At 39.7% G+C, this 27354-nt stretch overlaps 1 protein-coding gene across 1 annotated transcript in view; it reads left to right on the forward strand.

Annotated features, from left to right (window-relative positions):
• Positions 1-27354, forward strand: part of SNX31 (sorting nexin 31) — an 89487-nt gene that overhangs the window by 42288 nt on the left and 19845 nt on the right. Inside the window, 5 exon segments of the mRNA XM_069081023.1 lie at positions 8564-8651; positions 12717-12786; positions 17779-17871; positions 22877-23080; positions 25345-25464. Coding sequence (XP_068937124.1) covers positions 8564-8651; positions 12717-12786; positions 17779-17871; positions 22877-23080; positions 25345-25464 — 575 coding nt within the window.

Below are 27354 nucleotides of genomic sequence, written 5' to 3' on the forward strand. Positions count from 1 at the left end.
GAGAGAGAGAGAGAGAGAGAGAGAGAGAGAGATCCAGAAATACATTTCCCATCACTAAGAAATCAAATCTCCATATCATGTTTGTATTCTCCTTCTTAATTTACTTATCTATTTACTTCTTCTATCCAGGTAGTCTACATTATACTCTCATGACAATATAACTTCAGAATCTGACTTTATCTTCCATTATCTGTCTTTGATTTCCATTTCTATATATCTTTTAAAACTCTAAGTTGGTCAGAGAAGTTCTTTTCCATTGATCATCATCCAATTCCTCTTCAGAATATTTCCCCCCCCCCCTTGCCAGGTCATGGGTTTCCTCACATGAGTATATTTTATTTATACAAAATACTGTTCCATTACTCCTTTGATCTTTTTTGTTCCTTTGGAATAAGTGTGGCCTTTCAGAACCATATTCCATTCACAGATATCATCATAGGAAGTGTCAGTGATATTTATACTTCTTGACAGCTCACCTTGTTCATCATCAATACTTTGGACAGTGGATATAGACACTAAGAAACCATGGCTTTTATTGCTGGCCTTCCTGGGGTCAGGAAGACCCAAATTCAAATCTGGCCTTAGACACTGACTAGCTCTATGACCCTAAGCAAAATACAGCCTTTTATTGCTAGTTGTATTCCATGTCTTTTTGGTGTCCTTTCTTGATTTTATTTTGTTACCTGGTTTGGGAGACATACCTTGGCAATTGTCTCATCATCTTTCCACATCAGGTTAAAGTCATTTTGATTAGATTCATAGCCCCAGGAAAAGTCCTTGTAATTATCTCTGATTAGGTTGACTTCATTCTGACCCAAGAAGCTATCCTTCCTCTATCCATTTATGAAGAACGCTTGGTCATGTCATTGAATTACATCATGTTATATAGTTCCTGCTTATTTATAAACAAATGATGAAAGGCAATATGGTATAGGGGGTAGATGGCCAGCCTGGGAGTTAAAAAGACACAAATCCAAGCCTTTACTTGGACATCCTAGCTGTGTGACTGGCCATAATATGCAAGACTTCTGACCTCTTGAAGCCCCTGGAAACTCTCTAAGACTAGAAGGTACTGATCTGGGGCAGTGAGGAATGAGCAGGTATGGGTTTCAGAGTTATTGTTATCTTGCAGAAGTATGAGTTTTCAGACATCATGAAGTTTAGGGGAGCATCTGGGTAGGAAATAAACCTTTTATTTAATACCTTTTGGTTATTCAAAGTTTTCTAATTGATATGGAGGAATTTTTCTTACTACAAACTCCCAAATCATTAAAATCATAGGTCTGGGCCAAAAAAAAAAAGCATTTGGGGGAGGAAGAGAGGGGTTAGTAGAAATGACACTTACCCAACCTTTTGAATTTTGGTGAGATGTCCTATGTTAAGGACTTTATGAAAGGATGCCCAATAAGAAAGATTAATTGATGTAGTGATTTTTAATAGCATTATAATAAATGTAGTCTCCTGCTTTTTGTTCATCTGGGTCTTTGGGAACTTCAAAGAGCAAATTAATACCCCCATATACCATTTTGGTTGCCTCAAAGCTTGCAGCTACCTATTTGTTGTAGGTGTTAATTAATGCAGCTATGCAAAACTGGAAAGAAGTCTGCTGTGAAGTGCCACAGAGATGTCCCTACATAGCCAGGCTCTGTTCGGCATTTTTGTCATTCACCTAAGTCTGGGTTGGAAGAGGCACAATTAAGCATCTACAGGGACACTATGCCTGGTTCATAAGTGAGACCCAATTGTTAGCTGTGTTGCTTACACTGTATGGCTCTGTGATATGGGTAAGGTCACTTAGTCATGCTAGGCCTCAGTTTCATCTACAAAGTAGGGAAGACACTATCTCACTTACACAAATTATAGAGCTTTATTGGAGATTGAGGGATTAGAGGTCATGATTTGGAGTTTGATTTGAGGTCGCAAAGAAGAAGGAGAGTGAGAATCACAACAGATTGTGATCAGTTAAGGGAACTGCAGAATTCACAGACATGGAAGTGGTGCATTTGTAGGTGATGGCAAGACTGAGGGTATGACAGTCTTTGTGTGGTTGAAGTAGACTGGAAAAAGAATCATGAGAAATGAATAAGTTGAACTGTGAGGAAAAAGTGTTTGAGAGAGTATCGATATATGCAGTCAGTCTTCAATAGTTGCCCATTTAACTTTTGAGACTTCAAGCATTTGCATGATTTTATTAGTAACCTCATTTTCACTTTCCTCTTGGCAGCCCTGCACATTTGGGGCTATTTGCAATAGAGAAAAAAATGAGAGGCATGATGTGTGCAAGTTTGTGGAGCAGCTGGTGTTCTACTAGGCGCTTTGCCGGTCTTGCTCACCTACAGTTACAGAATAAAGAGCTCCTCGCCCACCCGTTGCATATTTTCATTTTTTACCTTTAAAACTCAAGTTTTGTGTTGCAATTATGCCCTCCCCACTCCAAGTATAATGCAAGTCCTTTGGATTCTAAGATGATGTTCAGACCTGACCAGTTTTGACATCTTTTGACAGCAGTGACCAAAGTCCCGACAACCTCTCCCTTGGTTTTCAGAGGAGGGCTAAGGTAGACAGTAGCCTCACACCACATTTGACAGAGTCGAAGGTAATAGGTTAAAAAAAGTTTTAGTTTTAAGAATTTTATTTGCTGTACAGTATTCGTTGTACTAGGGGCAGCTAAATGGCACAGTGGATAGAGCACTGGACCTGGGGTCAGGAAGACCTGAATTCAAATCTGGCCTTAGACACTGACTAGCTCTATGACCCTAAGCAAGTTACTTAATCCTATTTGCCTCAGTTTCCTCATCTGTAAAAATGAACTGAAGAAGGAAATGGCAAACCACTTCAGTATCTCTGCCAAGAAAACCCCAAAAAGGTCATAAAGAGTTGGACAGGACTGAAATGACTGAATAACAGCAACAAATTTATGATACCGTAGATTTCATGTGTGAAATCTAGTATAATATTGTCTAAAATAAATGTTTGTGTTTTTAATTGAGATGTTAGCACAATATGTCACAGAATTCTAGGGAATTACTAATGAGAAGACATGTTTTGCATGTTACCAATTTTATTTTATGTACTGCATTTTATGGGTATTTCATGGTTACTGTGTTAGGAAAAGTACATATTATCAAAATTAACATTTTGTTGTAAAGAATTGTATGCAGATAAGTGTATTTTTAGCCATCTCTAACAAAAGATTATTGTTTTTGGTGGTCATGGGAATCTAACCCTCTATTTCCCAAAGGTTCAATGTATCAACATTTGTGTTTTTGACTTTTGCATCATTTTCTAGGAACATTACCCCTGTGAAAGTTGAGGATTGCCTGTACATGTTCACATATGCTAGCTGAGGAGGAGAGAAAAACTATGATTGCCAAATCCAATAACCTTTTCTCACTTTTCCTGACATTGTCAACCTCCCCTTCCTCCTTTATACTCTCTTCACTCTAGGTTTTCAGGATACTACTTGCTTCTGGTTCTCTTTTTTCCTGATTACTCCTTCTCATTTCCCTTTGCTGGATCTTTCTCCAAGTGATACCTGCTAACCATAATATTATAACCACAGGGATTTATCCTGGGCTACCTCTCTTCTTCTGTTCCAGGGGTTAAGTGACTTGCCCAAAGTCACATGGATAGTGTGTCAAGTGTCTGAGTCCGCATTTGAACTCAGGACCTCCTGACTCCAGGGCCAAAAGCTCTATTCACTGTGCCACCTAGCCATCCCCTCTCTTGCTTCTTTTATATGAAATAATTTACCCCAGTCTATTGCTCCCTTTCTTCTTTTCCCAATAAATTCCTCTCTCACCTCTTAATTGTATTTTTTAGATATCATATATTCATATTCAACTCATTCTGTGCCCTCTGTCTATGTATACATGAACATACAAATGCCCACACTCACATATATATTTATATACACATACATCCTCCTATACATATGTATGTATGTATGTATGTATATATACATATATATTTCCTTCAGCTATCCTCATACTGAGAAAAGTCTTATGAGTTACAGTTATTGTTTTTCCATGCAGGAATCTAAATAGTTCAATTTTAATATGTTCCTTATGATTTCTTTTTCCTGTTTTCATTGTCATGCTTCTCTTGCTTCTTGTATTTGAAAGTCAAATTTTCTGTTCAGCTCTGTTTTTTTTTTAAATCAAGAATGCTTGAAAATCCTCTATTTCATTGGATGACCATATTTGCACCTGAAGCATTATACTCAGTTTTGCTGGATAGGTGATTCTTGGTTTTAGTCCTAGATCCTTTGACCTCTGGAATAACATCTTTTAAGCCCTTTGATTCCTTAAAGTAGAAGCTGCTAGGTCTTGTGTTATCCTGATTGTGTTTCCACAATACTCAAATTGTTTCTTCTTGACTGCTTGCAGTATTTTCTCCTTGACCTGGGGACTCTATTCCAAGCATTTTCATTGGCCGTCCCCCACACCTGGAGTGTTCTCTCTCATCATCTCTCATCTCCTGGATTTCCTGGCTTCCTTCTAGTACTAACTAAAACCCCACATTCTTCAGTGTCTACCCTCTATTGGTTTATCCCATATATGACTTGTTTGTGCAACATTGTTTACATGTCATCTCCCTCATTAGATTGAGCTCCTTGAAGGAAGGAGATAAGCATTTATTAAGCACCTAGGTGGCTCAGCAGTTAGAGTGCTGAACCTGGAGTCAGGAAGACCTGAGTTCAAATCAGCCTCAGACACTGACTAGTTTTGTGACACTGAGCAAGTCACTTAACCTCTGTTTACCTTAACCACTGGAGAAGGAAATAGCAAACCGCTTCAGTGTCTTTGTCAAGAAAATCCCATGAACAATATGGTACGTAGGGTCAAGATGAGTCAGATAGGAATGAATAACAATATATGCTAGGGACTATTTACAAATGATATCATTTGATCATCAGAGCAATGCTTGGAGGAAGGTGTATTGTTATCCCCATTTTGCTGTTGAGGAAACAGAGGCAAACAGAGGTTAAGTGACTTGCCCAGGGTCACACAGCTAGTAAATGTCTAAGGCCATATTTGAACTCAGATCTTTTGGCTCAGAATTAGGCTCCCCTGGGCCATGGAACTACTTCTCCCTTGTAAGCAAGGACTGTCTTAGGGCCTTTCTCTATATCCTTAGCACTTAATACAGTGCCTGGCACATAGAAGATGTTTTAAAAAGTTTGATTTGACTGATTGAAAGGCATAAAATCAGAGTTGGAAGGAATCTCTGAGGTTACCCAGTCCATTCTCATTTGTAACTTTCTCTAGTGGTCATCTAGCCTCTGCTTAATGATGTCCAGAGATAGAGCATGTCCTAGGCAACTCATTCTATTCTGGATAGCTCTATTTGTCGGGAAACCTTTCCTTATATCAAAATCTACCTCCTTGTAATTTCTTCTTTGTTGTTTAATAGTTTTTCATTCACATCCAACTCTTTGTGACTCCATTTGGGGTTTTCTTGGCAAAGATACTGGAGTGGTTTGCCATTTGCTTCTCTCTCTCATTTTACAAATAAGGAAACCAAGGCCAACAGGGTTAAGTGACTTGCCCAGAGTCATACAGCTAATAAGTATCTGAGGTCAGATTTGAACTCAGAAAGATGAGTCTTCCTAATTCTAGCCCTATTGCTCTATCCACCTGACTTTTGGGGATAAGCATTACAGGTCAAATCCCTGTTCCACATATTGACCCTTCAAATATTAGAAGACAATTACTACACTTGCCCCTCTCCTCAAACTTTTTGGGTAACCCAATTCTCTTCTCAACATCTAACATCTGCGCTTCCTATGACAGAATTTTTAATCCTTTCTTGATTATGGCTGCCTTTCTCTGAATAGTCTCTAGTTTGTCAAGGCTCCTAGGCAGCGAGGTGAATCTAGAGTCAGAGAGACCTGAATTCAAATCCAGCCTCAGACACTTAATGACTGTGTAACCCTGGGCAAGTCACTTTATCTCTGTCTGCCACAGTTACCTCATCTATAAAATGGGGCTAATAATAGCAACAGCCTTCCAGGGTTGTGAGGGTAAAATGAGATATTTGGAAAGTGCTTTGTAAACTTTAAGGAACTCTAAGAATGCTAGCTATAAGAATAATTGTTATTATTAAAATATGACAGCTAAATCCTGAACACAGTGCTGCAGACACATTTGGACCCAATCAGTCCATAGCAAGAAACAAGAGTCTCAAAGGCAAACTGAGATCATATTAACTTTGTTGGCAGGCATGCCACATTGTTGACTCATGTCTAACTAAAACCCTTAGGTCTTTTGAAAACATATAAAATACTTTATAGTTCCATCTCTTATACTTGGACAGTCAGGAATTTACATTTATCCTGATTCACATTCATCTTGTTAGCTTCAGCCTATTAACATTTTTTTGGCTCTCAATTTGTCATCTAGTGTATTGTTATTTCCCCCAGCTGTGTGTCAAAACTTTATTGCAAATAGGGAAGAAACTATGAAGAAGTAATTTATTTTCCCTTGTGGCAGAGCTGATTTGGCTAAGGAATGGGGCATTCAAACATGCCTCGTTTCCCATAACTACCCAGCCGATTAGTCAACAATAATTTCTTATGTACTGACGTGCCAGGCACCGTGCTAAATGCTGGGCATACAAAGAAAAGCAAAAATAAAGTCCTTGCCCTCGAGAAGCTTCAAGTCTAACGGAGCAGACAAGGTACAAATAGCTGTACGTATAAGCTGTATAGTGCAAATGGTCATCTCAGGGCAGCTGAGAAGTGGGGATTCGGGTGAGGAGAGAAGATCGGGAAAGATTCTTGCAGAAATGGGACTGGGGTTGAGATTTAAGGAAGTCAGGAGGGAGAGATGAGTAGGCAGAACATTCCAGGCAGGGGGACAGCCAGGAAAAAAGCATGTTCAAGGAAAGACAAGAGGGCCATCATCTCTGATTGTAGTGTGTGGAAGAAGATTGCAAAGCTAGGAAGGGGCTAGGTTGTGAAGGGCTTTAAAAGCCAATCAACCTGGAGTCAGGTGGACCTGAGTTCAAATTCAGCCTCAAACACTTAACACATTTATTAGGTTTGTGACCTTGGGCAAGTCACGTAATCCCAATTGCCCTCCATAAAGTAAAAAAAAAAGAAGAAGAAGAAGAAAGAAAGGTCAGAAAGGAAAGATAATGAGTTCTCTTTTGAACATGTTGAGTTTGGGATACCTAGGAAACATCCTGTTTTAGTAGCTCACATTTATATAGCACTTTAAGGTTTGCAAAATGCTTTACAATTATTCAAGTCTCTCTTTTTTTTTAATCTTCATCACAGCCTTGAGAGACAGGTGTTATTATTATTCCCACTTTGCAGATGAGGAAATTTAGGCAGACAAAGATTAAATGACTTACCTAGGGTCATACCTTTGGTAAGTTTGTCTGAAGTCAAATTTGAATTCTGGTCTTTCTGACCCTAGGTCTAGCATGCTAAACCCTTGGCGCCACCTAGCTGCTTTTTAAGATGTTGGAAAGGCCAAATGCAAAGTAAGACAGGAGCTCAAGAGAGAAGTTAGGATTAGATACATAGATCTGAGCATAGAGATGATAATGGAATCCACGGGAATTGGTGAGATCAATAAAACAAACCTCAAGACTCTGGTCAACCACTTCCTTGACCATTGGGCAGGGTCAGGAACTCACCACCTTTCTACTTACAGTCTTCCCTCACCCTCTCCCCGGTTTTCCATCTCTTGCTCAGGGTCAGTCAAGGTCAACATTATCATTGCCTCCATTAACAGTGTGACAATTTCTTGCCCTGTATCTTCACTCACAATTTCAGAAATTATTTTGAATATGTCATGGACTTAATTCTCTGTGCATATATTGCTTCTTCTTAATAAAATTTAAACCCCTGAAGGGCCAGGGTGCTCTCATTTATTTTTCTCTTTAACAACATTGCCTAGCACAATGCATAGAAATGCTTAATAAATGCTTGTTAAACTGAATTGTAAACTGAAATAAAGTTGTAAATTTAACAAATATACCACCTGTGCTTTCATAAAAGTCTTTGACTTGAAAAAATAAAAATTTGACTAGTAGGGGCCCAAAGACAGAATTTTGTTGGCCTCCTAGAGACTTCAGACTACACTGACTTTAATCTGTTAGCATTCTGTAATTCAGTTGGCCACCCACTTCCAAGTCCATCCAACTTGACTGTCATCATATTTCCCCACATTGCCTCAAACACATAATAAGAGAATTCAACAAACACTTTGCTGAAACCTAGGTATGTTATTCAATTTGGCAAATATTTATTAAATTTCTAATATTTTTAAGTGCTAGGGATTCAAGAAGAAATTACTTAGTCCTTGTCCTGGAGGTGCTTAAAATCTACTCTGTCTGTAGAATTCCCTAGACAATCTAATAAACTCTAATAATGCTGTTGGTGAAGGAAAAAAAGGAGAAAAAGCATTATATGAACAAGATATGCCAAAGTTGCTCATTTTTACAGTAGTAATACTATTTTATTTTGTTTTTTTTTCAAAGTGTGGGCAAATCTAAGAAAAAATGTAGGATGTTTTAACCAATTATTTTCCTCCCCTGCCTTTCTCTTTAGTAATGAAAAAAATGGCAGAATTTGAACTCCCATATGTGAGTCTTCAAAGTACAGAAGTGGAAAACTGTAAGGTTGGACTTAGAAAATGGTGAGTACAATAATATGATTGTGGACAAGTCTACAGCAGGGAGGTGACCGAGGCAATGTTTACATAATTGTCAGAGAATTGACCTTGGAAAACACTTAGTCCAACTTCTTCATTTCATAAATGAGGGACCTGGGGCCCACAGAGGTTGAAGTGACTTATCTGAGGTCACACTGGTAGCATTCCTCTGCCTCCAGATTCAGTGGATCTTTCTGCTCTGTTGGTACTGCCCAGATAGTACAGGCAGTTCGTGAGAGAGGGACAATTTTAAGTAATTAGAGAGAATGATAATAATAATAGTTAGCATTTTATATAGGGCAGCTAGGTGACACAATGGTTAGAGCAGGAATCAGGAAGACTTGAATTCAAATCTGTCCTAAGACACTTACTGTTTGTGTGACCCTGGACGAGTCACTTAACCCTGTTTGCCTCAGTTTCCTCATCTGTAAAACGAGCCAGAGAAGGAAATAGTAAACTACTCCAGTCTCTTTGCCAAGAAGACTCCAAATGGGGTCATGAAGAGTTGGACATGACTGAAAAATGACTGAACAACAGCAAAAAGCATTTATACTTTTTATACTACAATGTGCCAGGCATTGTGCCAAGTACTTTACAAATATTACCTCCTTTGAGCCTCACAATAACCCTGTGAGGTATTATTAATCCCCCTTTTACATTTTAGGAAACGGAGGCAGGCAGAAGTTAAGTAACTGGCCCAGGGACACACAGCTAAGAAGTGTCTGAGACTGGATTTGAGCTCAGGTCTTCCTGACTCCAGGTCCACTGCACCACTTAGCTGCTTCTAAACAACGAAAGCAACCAAGATTTAGAGGACTGAAAAAAATTACAACTTAATTTCAACATAATTGGTTACCTTTGTGATCTGGTGTGTTTTCTTTTATCCATTTAAAAACATTATTATGAGAAGGGATCGGTATGCCTCACCAAACTGTTTTCCCAACAGATCCTTGTATCCCACGATCTTGAAACCCTCTCCTATCCTCCTTGTCCTTTCCTGAGTGGTCTCCAGCTGGGTAATCTCCTACCTGAAATGGGGTGTCCAGAAGAAAACAATATTACTCCAAATGTGGTCTGACTGCAGAATACTGTGGAATTATTCCCTCCTTAGGCACTGGTGCTTGCTAAATTAACGTAGCAGCAGATCACATCAGCTGTCAGTACTGCCAGATTGCCATGTTGACTCATAGAGATCACAGTCATTTTGAAAATGGTTTCATTGTGTGACAGCAGTTGTCATTTATGTATGCTTTTCATAACATTATGCCGACTCGCAAGTCTGACCTTGACCTAAGTGAAACCATATTCAGCTGGTTTCCCCACCTTTAGTTAGGTCTCTATCAGTTGAGTGCTGGATTTCTGTCAGTCAGTCAATAAGCTTTTATTGAGTAGTTACTATGTGCCAGGAACAGCGCAAAGCAAAAAGAGGGTCCCTGAATTGGAGAAGTCAACATGCAATAATCATACATGTATAGGAGGTAGTCAGTGGGGAATGGAAGGGGATCTCGAGGAAGGCACTAGCTCAGTATAGGCAGGGCTTAGAATGGCCTCTTGTGGAAGGTGGGATTTGATCTAGGTCTTGAAGAAGCTGGGGAAGCTGGGAGGCAGGTGAAGAGGCAGAGAATTCCATTCGTGGGGGATGGCAAGGGCAAAGGCACAAAATTAGAGGTGAGTGTGAGGGCTAGTGAGTAGCTGGGTCATAGAGTGTGTAGAGAGGAGTAAAGTATGAGAAAACTGTAAAGGTAGGAAGGGGTCAGGTCTTGAAGGACTCTAAAACGTAAATTGAGGAATTTATATTGGATCCTAGAGGTAATACAGAGCATTTATGGAGGAAGGGGACACTCAAGGAGAGAAGGGAAATTGACATGATCATATAATTAACAGTGGAATATTTTTTGAGGCAATCAGTGTTAAGTGACTTACATAGGATCACTCAGCTAGTAAGTGTCTGAAGCTGGATTTGAATCAAGCTCCTACTGACTGGTAAAAAATAAAGCTGGTGCTTTATCCACTGAGCCACCCAGCTTCCCCAGGTGTGATCATTAAGAGGTCACTGGTATCTTTGAACAGTTTCCATTGAATGATGAGTTCAGAAGACAGATTGTAGAGAGTTGCAAAACAAGGGAGGGCAAAGGAAATAGAGACATCTGGTGTAGACAATTTTCTGAAACAGTTTGGCCAAGAAGAGAAGAACGATAGTGTATAACAGTAGGCATGGCCAAATCAAGGGATGGTTGTTTAAGAATGGTGGAGATATGGCATGTTTATAGGCATCAGGGAAGGAGCCAGTAATAGGAAGAGACTGAAGATTAGAGAAAGAAAATAGGGATGACAGTGGGAGAAATCTGCTTGGGAAGACCAGAAAGGATGGGACCAAGGGTGCATGTAGAGCAATTGGTTTGGGAAAGAGAAGGGCAACTTCAGGTGAGTTAGAAATGAAGGAGGAGATGGAGGAGGAAAATACCTGAAGGATATGAGGTAAGAAGAGATGAAGAGGGAGCTCTTAGTAAATGGCCTCCGTTTTTTTCAATGGGATATGAAATGAGGCCAATATGCATATATTTCATTGCTCTCTTCTGTTGTGTTTTTAATTCTGTGGTCTTTAAGAATGGATATTACTCTGAAGAAGCATGCAAATGTTATAGCTCTTAATGAGCATACCTCAAAGAACTGGTAGCAGGCTGCATATCTTTCCTGTGAGAACCAGGTAAGCTAAATGCAAAGAAGTTCATTACCAGAGGTCTGGCCATTATCAAGTGGTGTGGCATTTGGAATGGGATTGGGAAGTGAAATCTAGGTAATGAAAGAGTTTACTAAGGTATAGGGAGTATATTGCCATCTGCACTCAGAGAGGAAGCATTCTCATCAAGAAATTGTAGATTCTTGAAGTACTAGAATAATTTGTTTTTCAGTCAGCTCCTGTTACTGCCTGGCAGGATGAAGGGGTTAGACCTATGACTCAGTTGGTAAAGGGCAGCAATTCTCAAACTTTTTGGTCTCATGCCTGCTTTACACTCTTAAAAACTATTGAGGACCTCAAATAGCAATATTTATTATATTAGAAATTTAAATATCTTAGTATTATTATGAAAATAGTTTTGGCTTCATGGATCCCCTGCCACACTTTGAGAACCTCTGGTCTAGGGAATTCCCCAGGAGAAAAACTCCAATGCATATCAGCAGTTGCCTTGCCATTTATGAAATTAGCATTACTAGGGCATAGACAAGGGACTTTTCCAGGATCACAAAGTCAGTCCGTATGGTAAAGCCTGGCTTTCTAGGCACTATGGCACACTGTCTCTCCTTACTGAATATCAGCATCAGTAACTATGGAAGGGGAAAGGGGAAATGAATGTTTTTGGAGTGGGAGGACCTGGATCCCAATTCTGGCTCAGCTACTCACTTTACCTCTCTGGGTCATAAGTTTCCTTAGCTATAAAATGAGGGCATTGGACTAGTTAATATGATTAATAATGATGATAGGAGCTAGCATTTATATAGCATTTCAAGGTTTGAAAAGTGCTTCCAAATAGTATCTCATTTTATCCTCACAACTATTTTGGGAGGTAGGTGATAATATTATCCTCATTTTACAGAGGAGGAAACTGAGGGAGACAGTGGTTAAGTGATTTGCTCAGGGTCATGCAGCTGGGAAGTCTTCATGACTTGAGGTCTGTTGCTCTAACCACTGTACTACCTAGCTGTCTGTAAGGTCCCTTTGAGCTGTGAATGAGTGATCCTATAATTCTAACCCTGATCTCCAGTCAGTACCTTTCTTGTTTTTGCAACTTTAAATTGTATTTAGATGAAGAAGATGGAAATATTGCTTGATTTTTTAAAAAGTCTAGATTCTCTTTCCAGGAAGATTATCTGGGAGGTGTTAGCCTCTCTTCAATCTCCCCTTCTTTTTTTCCTGACTGCCACCTCCCAACCCCTATCCACATATTCCTCAATTTGATTTTTTATTTAGGAAGAGAGTATTCCCCTGTATTCTCTTGCTCTTCAATAGCCAAGTATTAGAAATTAATTTATTTCTTTTGAATTATCCAGGTATATGGATCCATCCCTTGACTCCATACTTATGGACTGCCAAACTGCTGTCAATTTGCTATACGGACAGGTAAAAGTACACAGCATTCTGAGCTTCTGACATTAGACATCAAGCATTTATTAGTGCCTCCTGTGTGCCACACGCTGGGGATACAAAGCAAGGCAAAAACTCAACCATCCTTGCCCTCAAAGGGCTCACAGTCTTAATGGAGGAACGCATGGAAGAAACAATGTACAAAGAAAATACAGGAAGAATTAAAGGTGGGAAGGCACTAAGATGGATGGAGGGTGGGGAGGGGCTTCCTGCAGAAGGTGTGGCATTAGCTAAGATGTGAAAGAGGCCAAGGATGCCAGGAGGCAAAGATGAGGAGGAGGGACAGCCAGCAAGAATACTCAATTTTCAGGAGATGGAGTGTTTTGTGAAAACAGCACTCTGAGTGGAAGAATACATGGAATCAGGTGGAAGAAGAATTGGATGAGTAGGAAGAGGCCAGGTTATGAAGGACTTTACAAGCCAAACAGGGTTTTAGTAGAGAATATTATCAGACCCTTCAGGTTGCAATCAATGAAAGAAAAGATGAACTCAGAAGAAATTGCATTGTTCATTCTTCCTCCACTTTACTAAGAACCTTTATTGAATTTACATCACCAAGGCTAGTGGGAAATGAGAATGAGAGTATAGAAGTAATCTGAAAATTGTTATTCCTCAAACATCATTTGAGCATCACCTTCCTTCCCACTCCCCACACCAAGCAATAATTATCCAACTAAAAGAAAAACCCCAAAGGCTAAAAGACTAATTGCTTTCACCTCTTCCCTCTTCTTCCATCAGCACTTGGTGAAAGTTCTAATAAGAAAAGAAATCACCCAGAAGATAAATTGGGCGATGGAAGGAAGCAAAATCTATGTAATCCCTGTTTTTAGGTCCTAAATAATTTAGTGTTGATTTTGTAGCATGTTTCTTCCTTTCTAAGAAATCTTTGTTATTGGTGGCCCGCAGCTTTCCCTGTTTTCTATGTTGCTTCTCCATTCATTCCCTAGTACCTCAGTCCCACCCATATGTCAGATCATAATAGCTAGCCATTTATTTATTTCCCTCAATGCCTGAACTTTGAAGGAAAGTTATGATACCATCTTGGCAGATCAGTGGGAAATGTTTCCCAGTCCACTTTTAAAAGCCCATGTTAATGACAAGGTAGTCTTCTCATGGCTTTCAAGTAACCTGATGCTCTCTGCTGGCTGTCAAGAAAGTGTCAGCCCACTTTTGTGGCATGACAGGGTGAGAGAGACACTGACATTTGTTTCCAGGTGACTTTTATTTGGTCTGATACTCAATACCTACTTGTACTTGTGGTTTTGAATAAATTAAGGAAGTAGGAGAGGGTGAAGGACTTGATGTTTTCTATTGGAAAATGTATCATAGTAATTTATATTTACAGAGAGCTTTAGGATTTGCAAAGCTGTTTACATATGTTATCTCAAGTCACAAAGGCCCTGAGAGGTAATTACTAAGAGCATTATTATTCCCATTTTAAAAAGAAGAAAACTGAATCTGAGTTGGTCAAATGAGTGTCTCATGGTTGCACAGCCATTAAATGTCTGAGGTAGGATTTTAGCTTAGCTCTTCCTAATGTTAATATCAGTGCTCTATCCAGCCTTCTTAAGCTGTGTCTCCACCTCGTATGGAGTCAAGAAAAATTTGAAAACAATAAAAGGTTTCTGAACTTGCAATGACCAAAAATTAATTAAAAATCAAACGTGGTCATGAATCCAAGGTGTTTCTGGCAGTGCTTGCCCATATTCATTTGGCATCTTCACTGCAGCCTTGGTTCTGAACACAAAACATGTGTACTTTCCACTGTGCATGCCCTCAGGCCATACAATGCCAACCAACACTGTCGAAAAGGGGTCCCGGGCGGAAAAAGTTTAAGAAGTCCTGACTCTAGGCTATGCTTCTTCTGTTCATCAGCTCTCAATCACAGGCAGCAGGATGAGATAGTGAATGCAGAACTAGATTAGGTATGGAAACACGTATCTATTAGGCGTGGGATCTTGGCCATGCACCCACTTTCTGGACCTTGGTTTTCTTACTTGAGGGGTCAACTAAGGGACTTGTTCTAGATGGACCTAAAGGGCTTCTCTGATTCTGAGTTTCTGTAGACCAGAAGTACTGCTCTGAGTGCAGACCTAGGGTCAATGGAAGGATTTTGAATTCTGCTCACTACAGGGAAAAGTTACTAAGAGAAAAAGAAGGCATTAATACTGAGCATGAGACCTTATCTATAGCAAGTACTTAGTAAATATTTATTGGATTGAATTTCTTGAACAGGTGTTAAAACCTGGGTTGTCGAAATCATCTCTCCAAAGCTCCTCTAAAATATAAGTTAAATTGTCAATTAAAAGTTTATTTTTATTGCTAGCATATTCATTTTAAGTTAAATTCATGGAAGAATTGAGGTCTTTATAATTAACTGAAAGAGTTCATTTATGTCCATGTGGTAGGAATTGGAGCATAATCAAACTCAGAATACATTTTAAAAGATTGTCAAGGTTTGTAGTTGTTGCATTTTTTATTTTTTTTCTTTTAGGCAAATTGTTAGTCATTACTGTGACTTATTTCAGGAGTCCTTAGTCAGGAACAGGGGTGGGGAACCTGCAGCCATAAGGCCACAAGTAGCCTTCTAAGTCTTTAAGTGTGGCCTTTTGACTGAATCCAAATTTTACAGAATTCATTCTGGTCAGGAGCATCCTATCTTAATTTCCTCTCCTTATAAAATTATTCTAGTGGGATAGATGCAGAGTTGGCTTTGTGGCATGGTTTCCACATATAGTTATTTTTTTTTTGTCGTCCAGACGTGTCCAACTCTTCATGTCCCTGTGAGCCATAGCTGACAGATTGTTCATGGGGTTTCTTGATAAAGACACCGGACATGGTTTGCCATTTCCTTCTCCAATGGGTTAAGGCAAACAGAGGTTAAATGACTTGTCCAGGGTCGTGCAGCTAGTAAGTGTCTGAGGAAAGATTTGAACTCAGGTTTTCCTGATTCCAGGCCCAGAGCTCTATCCACTGAGCCACTTAGATCTCTCTCTCTCTCTGTCTCTCTCTCTCTTTCTCCTCCGCCCCCCCCCCCTCTGAAGCAGAATGAGTAATTATGGTGAATTTTCATTTTTATTGTCTTGCAGTCAAGAAGACCTATAGATTTAAGTCCTATCTTATCCTGGGTCACACAGCTAGTAAGGATCTGAGGTCAGATTTAAACTCATCTTCCTGACCCCAGATTGGGAGCTTTATCCATTGGGTCACCTTGCTGTTCCCAAATTAAGGTTTACAAAGTACTTTACATATGCTAATGCTATTAACAGCTGATATTTATATAGCTTTTACTGTGTTCCAGACACTGAGTTCAATGCTTTACAATTATTATTTCATTTCATCCTCACAACAACCCTGGGAGATAAGTGCCATTATTATCCTTATTTTAACATGAGGAAACCAAGGCAGTGGTTAAGTGACTTGGCCAAGGTCACACAGTTAGTAGGTGTCTAAGGCAAAATTTGAACTTGGGTCTTCTTGATTCCAGGTCTAACATGCTATCCACTACATACTTTGGGTTCTTCAGTATCTATATTTTCATCACAGACACTGTCTTTTGTCCAATGACCAGGTTCTCTCTATTCAGAGAGGCTCATCACTAGAGCTGACTCTCAAGTGATGAATTTTCCTCTGAGAAAGATCTCTCTGACACAGATTGTCAACTGATCTAATACTTACAGAATTAAAGAAAACATCCCCAACATGCTTTCCCCAACTGCTTACCAATGCCTAACTTTCAAATGGTACAAAGCTGTATGTAACACAATGACTTAAATTTTCACTAGAGTGTAAATGACTGTTAGCAGCCTCAACCAATGTCTGTTTGTAGCCTACAAGGCTACATAGGAACCAGATATCTTGGGGGATGCAATGAGGTATGGGATAGTAGGGGATAACAGAACATAAGCATAAAAGACAAATGACACAGAAGATAGTCACCTCTACTGTGAATGGTAGAGAATTTTGTAAAAAGAATATCATATTCTGATATTGGGTGTCCCAAAAGTCTTAGTGCAATTGTAAATTGTTACAGCTTATGTTCCATGGTCAGATTTCACTAACGTGCTTCTAGGGAAGCAGTCTTTTGTGTGAATCCATCCAGGATTAGGGTAAAGCATGGGCCTGAATATTGGAAATATGGAAGTGAATTACAAAGCATTCATTAAACACTGACTGTGTGCCAAGGACTGTGCTAAACATTGTAGATACAAATAGAAAACTGAAAGCAGTCCCTGACCTCAAGTAGCTTACATTCAAATAGGAACACACAGCACATAGAAGGGAATGGTGACCAGGAATGGGGTCTTATGGTTGGGATGGGGATGGGGATGGTTCTTTCCAGTAGCAATGACAATAATGATTTGATTATGGTTCCAGAATTGGAAGGGTATGGAGATGGTACCAAAGTCCAAGGTAACTGGCAAGAGGGTAGCCAGGAAGTAAAGTGGACCACATGAGGGACTTACAAGGTTGGAGGGTGGGCTATAAACTGACCAGGGCAGGTATTCTAGAGCTGAAGGGGAAGACATTTGGCAAGAACAGGCCAGGAGTGGTGGCACTGACCTGCACTGCACTCACCTGTGATGCTAGTTAGGCTGGGTCTGCAGTATCCATTTTTTTTCCTCAGGCCTATTGGATGGCTGAACTAAAATCAACAATGATAGATGTGGTCAGCTCTGGGGACAGGTGTGAGGTAGGCAACTCCCAGATTGCCTACAGAGTGGCAAACGCTCACATCAAAGCAGGTTAAAGCTTCCATACCAATCAGAATGGAATTAGGCCTGTGAGTGACCCCTTGGCCTCCAACCTGGGAGATTCAGTCTTAAAAAAAAGGGGGGGGGAATACGGTAGTGCTTTTTGATGGAGGATACTGAGCAAAGGGGGCACTAACATCCCATTTCTCAGCATAATTTGAAAGACTTTGCTTTTAGGGAAATTGCTCATTTTTACAATTTAAATTGTTTTCAGGCAGTTCAGGAAATTGAAAAAAACTGGGCCAAACCAACACCGGAGCAAAGACAGGAATTAGAGGCCCTGAGGAAAGCAGGAAACCAGACTAAGGTAAATTCCATATCAACTTAAAAAAAACCCCAATGATAACAACTTATTTGAATAAGCCTTAGGCAATTTACCAGAACTGAGGCTGTTTCTGGATTTTACTGTATGTAGAGTTAAAGGGGGCATATTAAAGATGGCAAATAACCTTTTTCACTGTTCTCTTACACTGTATTTTCCCATTATTTAAAGCATCAAAGAGTATAAGTGGAACCTATTTTATATAGCAGATCTTAGATTTAGAGTAAGAAAGAACCTTAGAAGTGATCAAAACCAGTTCCTTCATTACTACTGAGGAAACTGAGGCACAGGGAAGTTAATGACTTACCCTGGGTCTCATAGTGTCTCAGAGAGGATCTGAACTCAGGGCATCTGATTCCAAATTTTTGATCTATCCATTATACCATGCTGATATCATCTAGGAAGCTCGTGGGTAAATCCAATAACCTTTTAAATAAAAGATGGGACCTCATTATTTAAAGGAATCCTATGTGAAGCCTGATGTATACAGAAGAATTCTTTTAAAATTCAAGTAATCACTCCTGGATTGACCTGTTTTATGGGTTATGATTTTTGTATACGAGTCTGCTTTAAGAAATCCCAGTAGAGAAAATGTGCTCATGAAATGGTAAAATACTTTCCAGCCAAGGCTTACTTAACACTGTACAGAGACAGACATTTCTCTGGGAAGCCTCCAAAGCAAAGCTGTCCAAAGTAGGTCAGATTCAGAAAGGGCCTGTGTGAAGGAGTCCTCTTTCCTTTAGCAGTCACAGAGTTAACTGGAAACTCCACAGGTGGCCAGATGGAATGGTTTGCTCCCTTCTAAGTTTGAAGAGTCACAAGGAAAAGTAAAAATGTGGGATTCTCTTGAGATTCTGTAACTGAAATGAGCATATGTTCAATGCTTTATAAGGATCTACTGAAGGACAATTTGGTGACTAAATAAATTCTGCCCCTCAACCTTCCCTGCCAGTGATTACTCCCCTCCCTTTTTTAAAAACTTTATTTATTTTCAAAAGTTTCATTAACGTCTTTTTCTTTTACTTCAGATTCATTTCCTTTTAAAAGATTTTCAAAATGTTTTGTTTTGAATTTAAATAGCAAAAAATCAGTATTTCATATATATATATATACACACACATATATATTTATATACATATATACACACATATCAGAACAAAAAAAAGAGACTTGTTTTTGGAACAGTGAGAGTCCATTTCATGTGACTTACTTTTTTTTAAAGTATATTAAAAAGCATATTAAAATTGTCCTGTTTGTCTACATTTCCTTTCGACTTCCTTCTCTTCAGTGCATTTTTTAAATGTTCTAACGACTCTCTTTTTTTTCTTTTTGCATCACTATTGCTACCCTTCCCTCTCTTCTCCACCCCCTCAACAAAAAACAGAGAAGGAAAAAAAAAACCCAAAACCTTTCAACAAATAAACCAAGCCAAGTCAAATAAACCTAGTGACCGTGTCCAAAACTGTAAGTTTCAGATTCACTTCCAAATACATTCCTCCCTTTTCTCCTACTCAGCAAACTTTTCCCTGTAAAAGATAATTTTATAAAAAGAAAAAAAGGGAAAAAATTTACATGATAACTTTATAATATATTTGAAAGGAGTAGCAAGTTGTACATAATAGATTTGTGGTTTCACCTTTTATTTATTATACTATGTTATGGAAATGCTTGTTTTATTCCATAAACTAAAAACTAAATAAATAAGTAAATATTTTTAAAAATTAGTTCTGTAAAACCGTCCAGTACATTGACTATATCTGACAACATATGCAACATTCCACACCCATAGTCTTCCTACTACTTCTACAAAAAAGGAGAAGATATGTTTTCTTATCTCTTTTAGGGGATTAAGCTTAGTCATTATGTCATTAGTCACATATAATGTCGAGTTTCATTTGTTCTTCCCATGTACATGGTGGTGGTGGTGATGTTCAGTCGTTTTCAGTCGTGTTTGATTCTCTATGACCCCATTTAGGGTTTTCTTGGCAAAGATACTGTAATTGTTTGCCATTTCCTTCTCCAGCTCATTTTACAGATAAGGAAACTGAGGCGAACAGGGTTAAGTGACTTGCCCAGGGTCACATAGCCAGTAAGTATCTGAGGCCAGATTTGAACTCATGAAGATGAGTCTGCTTGATTTCAGGCCCAGAACTCTGTCCACTGCACCACTGTTGTAGTTACTGTTTATATTGTTGTCCTGGTTCTGCTTACTCTTCTCTGCATCAGTTTATATGTCTTCCTATGCTTTCCTGAATTCCTCATATTCATGTTTCTTACTAATGACCCTCTTTCTAAAACCATTCTGGATTTGGTTAGCCCTGGGTCTCTTGGGGAGGTTGAATCACTTTCAGCAGCCTTGATATGGGATCACTTAGGACTCTGAACTTTGCCAATAGAAGCTCTAAGGCTTGGAGGAGAGTATGCGTCTGCATGCCCATAAACCTGACATGGTACATCCCCACAGGAAAAGGGCGAGAAATCTTGAATATTGAATTGGTTCAGGAAACCCCAAATCATCAAGTCCTGGCTTTCCCTAATTTCAGTTTTCATGCCACATACAGGCTGAAGCAGGTGAAGGTGAGGGAGAGGGCGAACCTTTAGGGAGAGAAGCCTTTGCAAAACAAAATTCCTTATGGGGACAGGTGATTTTATGGAGAAGGTACATGTAAACCAGCATTTTATAAGACTGTTGTTTTTTCATTATGTCTCTTCATTTCCAAATATCATAACAGGTACGAGAAAGGCTCGCTTGTCTCTCTTTCACATACACAAAGGTAGATACATTCAGTTTTTTGAGAGAAGGGAGGAAAGCAGAGAAACAAGATAGGATGTCAAAAGGTTGAGACTCACTGATAATTTGGAGGGAGGGGTTGTTACTGAGGAGAAGGGTAAGAAGGAGAATTAATTTGTTGTTGTTTTTTATTTTTTTTTAATTTTTAACTTTTTTTTAAAGCAATCGGGGTTAAGTAACTTGCTCAAGGTTACACGGCCAGGTGTTTCTGGGTGTGGTGCTAAGTATCAGAACCCGGATTCGATCCCAGGTCATCCCGACTCTGGGGCTGGGGCTCTTACTTGCTGTGCTACCTGGCCGCCCCTGTTGTTGTTTTTTAAAAAAGAAAAATACAACATCAGGAAAAAAAAAAGGGGAGAAAGGGCAGCTAGGTGGCACAGTGAATAGAGCACAGGCCCTGGAGTTAGGAGGACCTGAGTTCAAATCTGACCTCAGACACTTAACACAAAACTAGCTGTGTGACCTTGGGCAAGTCACTTAACCCTAATTGCCCTACCTTCCCCCCTTCAAAGAGAAAAAGAAAAACAGAAAAAAAAAAGGGAGAGAGTACCTTTGACCAATGGGGACAAGAAATATCTTGTCAGAGATTCCTTGAAAATGTGGACTTTGTAAAGCTGTATCCTGAGCATATATACTATATACTAGAGCCTTCACCACCAAGTGAAGTTTTCTGTTTTGAAATAAACGTACCATTTGTGTGTATGTGTACATGCATACACAAAAAATTTCACACATCCACATGTGCTTGTGCAGATGTAGAATCTATTCATCTTTAAATTAAATTTAATTGTTATTATTTGCACCTATAAATTAAGAATATCAGACTTCAACAAACATTTATTAAATATCTAATGTATACAAGACACTGTTATGCTATGTGGTTAGGGTATTAAGATAAAATCAGATGTGGTCAGTATAATCCAATAGTCCCCTCAAAAACTGAACTTTTCAAACAGGGTGATCTGGTGTGCTTTCCACATGTAGGCTGTTGGGATCTTTCTGTCTCTGTCTCTGTATCTCTTCCTTCCTCTCTCCTTTCACCCCCCCACCCCTGTCCCCTTTCCCTGTCTCCCTTCTTCCCTCTCTTCCTTTCTCTCCCTCTCCCCTTTCATCCTCTCTTCCTCCCCTCTCAGTCCTGCTGAAATTCCATTTCCAAAATCTGCTTCTCTTTCAAGTGATAGCACCAGCATCTTTAATGCAGTCTTGTAGCTCAAGCATCCTGGTTAAATGTTTAAGCACTGGCTTTCTCTGTGTGTGGGTGTAGAATGTACACAAGACATATTTTTAAGTTTGATATGCATTATTAACACTTTATCCATCACTTTCTTCAGTTTGGATGATCAGCAAAACAAAGCATCAAGCCCTGATTTGAAACTCTTTCTGCGCAATAATGCTTATAGTGAAAATTGAACAATTTGGCTCTCTCAGGCCAGCATGAGATGGTTCCATCATATCCCTGCCATGCACGTATGGGAAAATAAAACATTCTATTAATCTGAAGAAATTAAATTTTCCCCAGTGTAAAATTTCTCCCTCAGTTCTCTCAAAGGGTGGAATTTTACTTTATTTTTTGATTTTTTCCTCTCAGTTATACTTTTTTTTAATCTATGTCACTGCACGCCACACAGGACCTGCCCCCATCAGAGCTCAAGAAAACAACAATGTTTTTGTAAAAACTTGGCAAATGAATCTCTGAGAACCCGTTAGTCCAGCCTGACTCACCTTTATTTGCCTATAAACTTGTCCTTTCATATAGAGGGGGCGGGGGGAAGTAAGAGGAAGGTATCAGTTATGAACATATTTTAAAAACCTATGTTTTTCACAAGTATAAGCCACTTTTACTACAAATTTGCCCAATGGTATTATCACTTCTTATCATTCAAATGCATTCATCAATATCATTTATCCTCTATTTCAAATTATCTATTATTTATTTCTACCCCTCTCCTAATGGACAGAGTGCCAGACTCATAGACCTAACTTTGAATCCCACCTCTGAAACTCACCAAACCTTCTGCTTTCTGATCCTCAGTTTCCTCATCTGTAAAATGGGAATAGTATTTGAGTTGCCCACTTTGTAGGATCATGGCAAAACATAAAATGAGGCATTGGAGTTAAAGCACTTGGCAAACATTTTTCTCTTAAAGAAAACACTAAATAAATGGCAGCTGTTGTTACTGTTACTCTCATTCGATGCAGTTTTTGGAACGGGCCCAGCAAGTGCAGCACTATGGATACATGAAGCTCGATACTTGTACCTGTGATTACCCAGAACCTGACTGTGTGGCTACTGTGTCAGTGGGCAGCAATGAGATCAGCTGCTACATAAAGCTACCTAGCAATCAAATGCAAGAGGTTAACTTCAAGATAAGCCGGATAAAGTCCTGGCAGGTCACCTTCCTTGTAAGTATCTTCTAGGCACCTTGGTGTAGTGGGTAGAGCACAGGTCCTGGAGTCAGGAGGGCCTGAGTTCAAATCCAGCCTCAGACACTTACTAGCTATGTGGCCCTGGGCAAGTCACTTAACCCTGGATTGCCTCAAAAAACAAACAAATAAGCAACAAGCCAAACAAAGTGGAAGCCTCCTACTTGTGATTTAAAGTTCAGTGCCCTACTGAGGGCACATCCCTACTGAGGCAGATCAGAATAGGGAATTTGGCATTTCAGGGACATATCATAGAATTGAAGGTTGGAAGGGACCTTATGGGTGTTCTAGAACAAACCCCTCATTTTATAGATATATAAACTGGGGTCTAGAGGGACTTGCCCAAAGTCACATAGGTAATAATGCCAAAGGCAGGATTTGAACCCAAGTATTCTGACTAAAAATCCAATGTCCTTTCTATCATGCCCCACTGCCTCCCAGAGTTAAGAGCTGAAATGAACTTTAGAGATATGTTCTAACCTAACCCTATTATTTTGCACATGAGGAAACTGAGGGACAGTGAAGTAACAAGCACAATTGGGATTTTTTCATTTGACTCAGTAGCTGGGTGGCTCAGTGGATAGAGCATCTGTCCAGGGGTCAGTAAGACCAAAGTTCAAATCCAGTCTCAGACACTTACTAGCTCTGAGATCCTAGACAAGTCACTTAACCTCTGTTGGCCTCAACTTCCTCCTGTAAAATGAGACAATAATTGTAAAACACTTTGCACAGTGCTATATATGTGTTAGCTATGACTCTGATCAGTACAGTGAGCCAAGATAATTCCAAATAACCCATGGTGGAAAATGCTGTCCACCTGCAGAAAGAGAGCTGATGAACTCTAAGTACAGATTGAAGCATGCTTTTTTTCCACTTTTTTTTTTTTTTTGCTTTTTGGAGAAGGGAAGGCAGGGTAATTGGGGTTAAGCGACTGGCCCATGGTCACATGGCTAGTAAGTGTTAAGTGTCTGAGGACAGATTTGAACTCAGGTCCTCCTTACTCCAGGGCAGGTGCTCTATTCACTGCACCACCTAGCCGCTCCATTTTTTTTCACTTTATTTTTCTTTCTTTCTTTCTTCCTTTTTTTTTTGCTACATAGCTAATGTAGAAATATGTTTTAAATGATTTCACATGTATAATGAGTATCATATTGCTTGCCTTCTCAATAGATAGGGGAGGGGATGGAGGGAGAGAGAATCTGAAAGTCAAAATTTTTAAAAAATAAATTTAAAAATTAAAAAAATATTATTTATTGTTATCATTATTATTTTTCCACTGCCAATCATTTTGTCAGTCAAAAAGCATTTACTAAGTGCCTACTATGTGCCAGACACTGCGCTAAGCCCTGGGGGTATAAAAGGAGGTGACAGTCAAATAGAGAGATAACATACAGATATATAACAGGTTATACACAGGATAAATTGGAGATAATAGGAAGAAGTCATGAGCACTAAATAGAATTGGAAAAGTCTTCTCCTACAAGGTAGCTGGAACTTGAAGCAAGTCAGGGAAGCCAGGGATGGCGATGAGGAGGGAGAGAATTCCAGGCATAGGGGACAGCCAGTGACAATAAGCAAAGGTGGGAGATGAGTGTCTTGTTTGAGGAACATTAAAGAGGCCAGTTTCACTGGATGAAAAACCACATGAGGAGTAAAGTATAAGAAGAAAAGTAGGAGGGGACCAGCTTATTGAGTAATGAAAAAGTTCCTGACTATGAGACTACAATCTGCTCCAGGTGCCCTAGCTGCGGGAAGTCTGGCCAGCATCCTTCCTGTTATTATTGTTGTCTGAATCTTCCTGACCCAATTTGGGGTTTTCTTGGCAGAGATACTGGAGTGCTTTGCCATTGCCTTCTCCAACTCATTTGACAGATGAGGAAACGAAGGCCAACAGGGTTAAGTGACTTGCTCAGGGTCACCCAGCTAGTTAGTGTCTGAGGCCAGATTTGAACTCATAAAGATGAATCTCCCTGATTCCAAGCCAAGTGCTCTATTCACTGTACCACCTAGCTGCCCAGGCATCCTCCTACCTTCCTTAAAAGCAAACAACAGACTTTTCTGCTGCTTTCAGGGTTAGTGAGGCTTCTATCTTGGATTATCTAAGAAATCTCTTAGTACCCTTGTAGGTACCAACATTGTCTGCTCTCTTCTTGAGGAAGCCTCCTTTGATTAAATGGCTAATGTTTGAAAAAAGCAATTCTCCAAGCAGGGTGATGAACAGCATTATCTTTTGTTTTCCTTAGGGATCTTTGCTGGAGGAAGGAGATGGTCCCCAGCCCACCCTCAGCCAGAACCTGGAGCTCAGGTTTCAGTACAGTGAAGGCAACAACAGTTGGCAGTGGTTCACCATTTACACCAAACAGGTGAGGATGCAATAGAAGAATGGAATGAAAAGTTACTGACTGGAATGTTACTTGCTTCACTGGGGTGAACCAAAGAATAATAGCTTAAACTTGGTGCCTTAAAATTTTCCAAAGAGCTCTACAGACACTGCCAAACTTACAGAATTGTTGGGGAGACAGATTAGATGAGATAATGTTGGTAGAAGAAATTGTTGGTAGGCACAATGGAAAGGGTGATGGATTTGGAGTCAGAGAAACTGGGTTCAAATCTTGACTCAACTTATTAATACCTGTTTGACCTTGGGGCAAGTCACTTCTTTTGTCCAAGTCCTAGGTTCCTCAGCTATCAAACAAGAGGGTTGGATTAGGTGATCTCTGAAATCCCTCCCAGGTCTAAATATATGCTCCTATAAGTTTTATTATCCCCACATTGCAAGCTAAGAAACTGAGGCACAGAGGGGTCACGTCAATTGCCCAGTGTCATAGAGCTAGCTAGGATCCAATCCAAGTATGGTTTGCAAACTGAGTTTGTGCAGGGTACCATAATGAGAAAGTTGACCTGTGTCTTTCTGTTTGATCTGGTAGCAGGACTGTGGCTGTGATTTCTAGAGCTTTTTAATTCCTTGGAAGTCAGTTAATGAGTTTACTTAAAATTTAAGTGATAGAGTCAATGTTGTTTCCCTATAAGCCACTGGAATCTTAGACAAACTATATCAGATGTGAACCAGGACCTTGCAGAAGGTTTGATTAGGGGTACATGCTGTGTTTTGTGCAAAGCTTGAAGAGTGTCGGTGTTCACAGGTTACTTGTGATGGATGGAACTAATTCAGATGCTTCTCATTATTGTAGATTTGGTGTTGTAAGGAAATGAAACACTTATAGGTCATTCATCAGTTAATAAAAAGATGCTGGGACATAATAAGTGCTATATATGTGTTAGTTATTACTCTGATCAGTACAGTGAGCCAAGATAATGCCAAAGAACCCATGGTAAAAAATGCTGTCAACCTGCAGAAAGAGAACTGATGAATTCTGAGTACAAATTGAAGCATGCTTTTTTTTTGCCTTTTGGAGGTGTCATAGCATAGAAAAGATATTCAACAGGACAGTGAAGTACTCAGCTTGGGTACACACAGTCCCCTTGCCTCTATATGGAAATTCATGTGGACAGCAGGCCAGGGTGTGGTGACTCTCAAGGTGCTGAAACATCTGCCAACATATGAAGGGCCCTGACTTCTTTTGATGCCCTCAGGTGTCCAGAAAGCTATATCAGTATGGCCCAAAGACCACCAGGATGCTCCCTCAAAGGAGGCATAGTTGGAACCAAAGCCCAGTAAGCCACTCAAGGCCCTGGGAACAACTCTGTCATTTTTGGGGGGAGAGAGGGGAGTAACTTAAGGAAGGGAGAAGGAAAACTCTAGACCCTATCCCAGTATTTATACATAATTTTGAATCCTCACCTTTTCTTTTCTTGAGGTTTTTTCAAAGGAGAAAAAGTTATTGGGAGAGATTTGAAATAAAACATGAACAAAACCCTGAATATATTGCACTCATTTGCAAAACTTCAAGGGAGAGGGGCGGCCAGGTGGCTCAGAGAGTAAGAGCACCGGTTCCAGTGTTGGGACGACCTGGAGATTGAATCCCGGGCTCAGACACTCAGCACCACACCCAGAAATAACTGGCCGTGTAACCTTGAGCAAGTTACTTAACCCCAATTGCTTAAAAAAAAAAATTGGGGGCAGCCAGGTGGCTCAGCGAGTAAGAGCACCTGCTCCAGTGTCGGGATGACCTGGATCAAATCCGGGCTCAGATACTCAGCACCACACCCAGAAATAATAACTGGCCATGTAACCTTGAGCAAGTTACTTAACCCCAATTGCTTTAAAAAAAAAAAAAAAACTTCAAGGGAGT

This window comes from Petaurus breviceps, unplaced genomic scaffold, assembly GCF_028583685.1.
Source record: "Petaurus breviceps papuanus isolate PSGF00001 unplaced genomic scaffold, PetGlider_PUasm1.0 98, whole genome shotgun sequence".
Classification (NCBI taxonomy): Eukaryota; Metazoa; Chordata; class Mammalia; order Diprotodontia; family Petauridae; genus Petaurus; species Petaurus breviceps.